Source organism: Dipodomys ordii, unplaced genomic scaffold (genome assembly GCF_000151885.1).
Source record: "Dipodomys ordii isolate 6190 unplaced genomic scaffold, Dord_2.0 Scaffold25, whole genome shotgun sequence".
NCBI classification, from domain to species: Eukaryota; Metazoa; Chordata; class Mammalia; order Rodentia; family Heteromyidae; genus Dipodomys; species Dipodomys ordii.
Window position 1 is genome coordinate 20,756,791 of NW_012267241.1, and position 4,354 is coordinate 20,761,144.

Below are 4,354 nucleotides of genomic sequence, written 5' to 3' on the forward strand. Positions count from 1 at the left end.
TGAGCCACCTTCCCAGCCCCACATGAATTGATTTTAAATCTACTGTAGTTTTATAATTGTATAAGGAGAATAGGTTAACAATTTGAAATAGAGATATTTTGGTGGCAGGATGTTAAAAAGGGAAATATTTGATTAAAAACGTTGGGCATTCATGGCTTACACCTTTAATGCTAGCTACTCAGAAGGCTGAGATCAGAGGATCACAGTTTAAAGCCACACTGCCAGAAATGTTTTTGAGACTTAATTTTCCATTAACTAGCGAAAAGGCTGGTCTGGAGGTTTGGTTCAGGTGGTAAAGTATCAGTTGTGAGATAGTAAGCAGGGAAGCAAGAAAGGATTGTGAGGCCCTTAGTTCAAACTACAGTACTAGCACCAAAACAACCCCCCAAACACCATACTTTGAAGGACTAGCCTCCCAAGTGCAAGATCCCTAGTTCGAATCCCAGTACTGCCAAAAAACAAAAATCAAAAAACTTAAACTTGAGGTCTTTTAACTCTTATTTCCTGAATGGGAAGCTGGAAGTGTTTCTTTTTTTTTCCCTATTTAACCTGTTATACTTAAAGAATAATTTAAATATTGGACATGATATGATGGCTCATGCCTGTAATGCCAGCTACTCAAGAGGTAGACATAAGAAAGCCTTAGAGTTGAGGCCAACCTGGGTAAAAAGTTAGTGAGATCTAGCAAAAAAGCTGAATATTGTGGTGTATGGCTGTCATCATGATGTATAAACCTGAATCTTAGGAGGTGCATATAGGAGAATCTTGATCCAGGCTAGTTCAGGCAAGAAAAAAAAAGTGAAATCTTATCTGAAAAATAAGGCATAAAGGGCTTGCCTATGGTTTACAAATCCCAGAACTAACAAAAACAGGAACAAATAACAGAAGTCAATAAAATATGAAGAGATCCAAAGTAATAAGGTCATTTAGTGTAGTTCCAGTCAAACATAAAGGATGTTTTTGAGATTGGATCCTGGATTATGCTTTTATATCAGGGGATAACTTTTCAATGATTGTTTAGAAAAGTATAATGAAAACAAAATTTGTTTTAGTAATGTTTTTGTTGTCAAATCAGTGTGGTAGGCAGTCTAATATGGTAGTCACATAGCTACTGAACACTTGAAATGTGGTTTGTCACAGTGAGATATTGTAACTGAAATAAATAAATAAAATAGTGCATTTCAAGGGATAGTATAAAATGTAAACTATCTCACTGAGTTTTCAAAAAATTTTGAACACAATTGGGATGTTTTTATTAAATAAAATGTCAAAATTTTACATTTAATTAGCATAGCTAAAATTTAGAATCTTTAAATTAACATTTGTGCCAGGTGCCAGTGGCTCATGCCTTTAATACTCAGCTACTCAGGAGGCTGAGATCTGAAGATCACAGTTTGAAACAAGCCAGAGTAGTAAATTTCATGAGACTTTATACCTCTAGTTAACAACCAAAAAGCCAGAAGTAGAGCTTTGACTTAGCCTTGAGTGAAAAAGCTAAGGGATAGTGCCAAGGCCTTAAGTTCAACCTCTAGCACTAGCACAAAGGCATACAAAATAGAAATAAAATAATTACATTGTGATAAAAGAGAAGTAATTTTTACTCCCCCCCTCCCCCAGTGTATTTATCTGCCCGTCTATCTCTTTCTCTCTTTGAGTACTAAGGGTTTTATCTCAGGGTCTGTTGCTTACCAGGCAGTTACTTTATCACTTGAGCCACTTCTTCAGCCCTATATGTATTGGTTATTTTTGAGATAGGGCCTCACATTATTCCTAGGCTGACTTGGACTGTGATCTTCATAGTTGTCTTATCCCTACTCCTGTATCTGGGAATGACAGGTATGTACCATTTCATACTCACATTGATCCAGATGGAGTTTCATTAATACCCCCTCTCCCCGAAGCTGGCCTCAAACCTCTGTTTAACCCCTTCCAAGTAGCTAGAATTATACACTATTACTGGCTGTTTACTTATTTTGAGGCAGGATCTCACTGTGTAGCCTAGGTTGGCCTCAACTTACAATCTTGTACTATTTCCTGAATGCTGAGATACAGGGGTATGTAACCACACCCAGCAAAGAGGCTTAAATTTTAAAAAAGAGTCTACAAGCCACTATTTCCTCTAGGTTCTGGTATAATTATTGAAAGGATGAAAAATAATAGTATTCTTTTTAGATTATTTGCTGTTTGGAGCTTTTGGACTAAGTGTATAATGTTAAAGATAATTTCTCGGTTTTTAAGTTGGATGCTGTGATAGGAGTGATTAGGTTACTAAAATGGAAACATTTACTAGAATCGTACATTTCAGACAACATCTTGATATTTCTAGTCAATATTAAATCACTCATTATAGATTTAGCAGTTCTCATGCAATGTTCATTTTGTAGCTGGGAATCTTATGTTCAGGAGTAACCGGGAAAGATTAAAAACTTACTTGTTTTTATAAATAGGATGCAGGACAAAAAAGATTTGGAGCAGTTTCCTGTAATGTTTGTGGAATGCTTTACACAGCTTCAAATCCTGAAGATGAAACCCAACATCTGCTTTTCCACAACCAGTTTATAAGTGCTGTAAAATATGTGGTAAGTGGAATTCTTGAATTCTAAGTGTAAAGTTCAGATTAGGTCAGAATCTTAATGAGATAAATTGCCAAATTTTGTTTATTTTTACGGAACAGTAATAGATACAAAACATATGTAGTACTGGCTTACTTTTTTTAAAAAGCCAAATGTTGAAAACAGCTAATATATTCTTACTAGTTGATGTGGTGGGATTTTTAATTTAAATTATATTCTCCTAAAATAGTTATTATACTATTTCTTTGTAATTATATTCAGCTTGCATAACTTCCTACAATTTTTTTAGATTTTAATAAAATAATTGATGAATATTTAATTTGTGTAACCTTGTGCAACTTTGTATTGGGGCTTGGGGTTTTTTTTTTAATCTTCTTTGAACTCACAAGAATTTGTCTTTGTAATATTAAAAGAAAAAAACTGGAGTATCTAAAAGGAATCCCACAAAGTTAAAATGGGTTTTATTTAATGTATTTTAGCATGAAATGTATTTTAATGTAAATTCATTTGAGGCATATGAGTATAATTAATACTCATTTCTGGAAATAGCAAAATTATTTTTTAGCAGTTTTGAACCATTTCAGATATCTTGTGAAAATAGTAATTTAGTATAATTGCTGTTTACCCATATCTGAAATGGAACCTGTTTTTATTCTATACATGTTACCTTCAGTACTCTACACTCAAATTAATAAGACCTCCAGGATATCTGAACTGAGATCACCAATTCATTTCATATAGGCTTGTATGTAGGCACCAGATATTGCATTGTTTTAAAGTCTTCATTGCCCTCAGTTAAATTCATATTCTTAGCTTTGGCTGACTGATAATGTATGCATTCATTCACCTAATTACTCCTACCTAGAGTAGGTGAGGTTTGTTATTTTGTTTTTTTCTTTTTTGGTTTGGTTTCCCTGGTCATTTTTGTATTCCTTTTTTTACCTTTCCACACACTGTCTCTGTTACTGCTTCACTAAATGAAATACAATGTATATGATGTAGATCATTTATAGGTAGATAATGATTTATCATTGGAAATTTTACTCTTTCAGTTTGGCTATGTTAGGATCTTTACATCTGGAAAAGAAAAATGATCTTATCAGGTAGTTAAATTATAGAAGACTTATACTTTTATATGTGAACTGGCAGAAGTCATTTCTGTCCAATTTACATAATTTACATATGGTGATTTAGTTTCCTAAAATTAAACATGTTATGTTTAAAAGACAGAAAAGTTCTTAATTTCTGAAGGGGAACTGTAAAGAAATGTTAGAAAATAACTTATTTTGATTTTTTAGAATCAAAAGTTGATTTATGGAGCAAGGAATAGTTACCACCACCTCTAACAAATTCTGAATCTCTTAAAATGCTAAAAGCACTTTAGTAATCTAGGAAAGATTGCCTCTTGTTCCAGGCAACTATCCTCACATGCTGTAGGTGGGACAGAGCCTAGGTTATTTTATTTATTTTGAAATAATCTTGTGAGAAGGAAGTGAGTTTAGGAGTTGGTTATCTTTTGCATTTTGAACTGTAGGTATATGTAGTCTGAGCTAAGCCTACTCCAAAATCATGTAAGTGCATTCTTTTATAGTGTAGATAAAAGTGTAACTGACGGGCTGGGAAGGTGGCTCAGTGGTAGAGCACTTGCCTTGCATGCTCAAGGCCCTGGGTTCGATTCCTCAGCACTACATAAGCAAAAAGAAAAAAGCTGGAAGTGGCGCTGTGGCTCAAGTGGTAGAGCGCTAGCCTTGAGCTGAAGAGCTGAGGGACAGCACCCAGGC

General features: G+C 34.3%; 1 protein-coding gene across 1 annotated transcript in view; it reads left to right on the forward strand.

The window, feature by feature from the left end:
- The window catches only part of Esco1 (establishment of sister chromatid cohesion N-acetyltransferase 1), a 68,741-nt gene that overhangs the window by 32,204 nt on the left and 32,183 nt on the right, over positions 1-4,354 (forward strand). Inside the window, exon 7 of the mRNA XM_013014822.1 lies at positions 2,448-2,579. Coding sequence (XP_012870276.1) covers positions 2,448-2,579 — 132 coding nt within the window. The remainder of the gene's footprint in view (positions 1-2,447; positions 2,580-4,354) is intronic.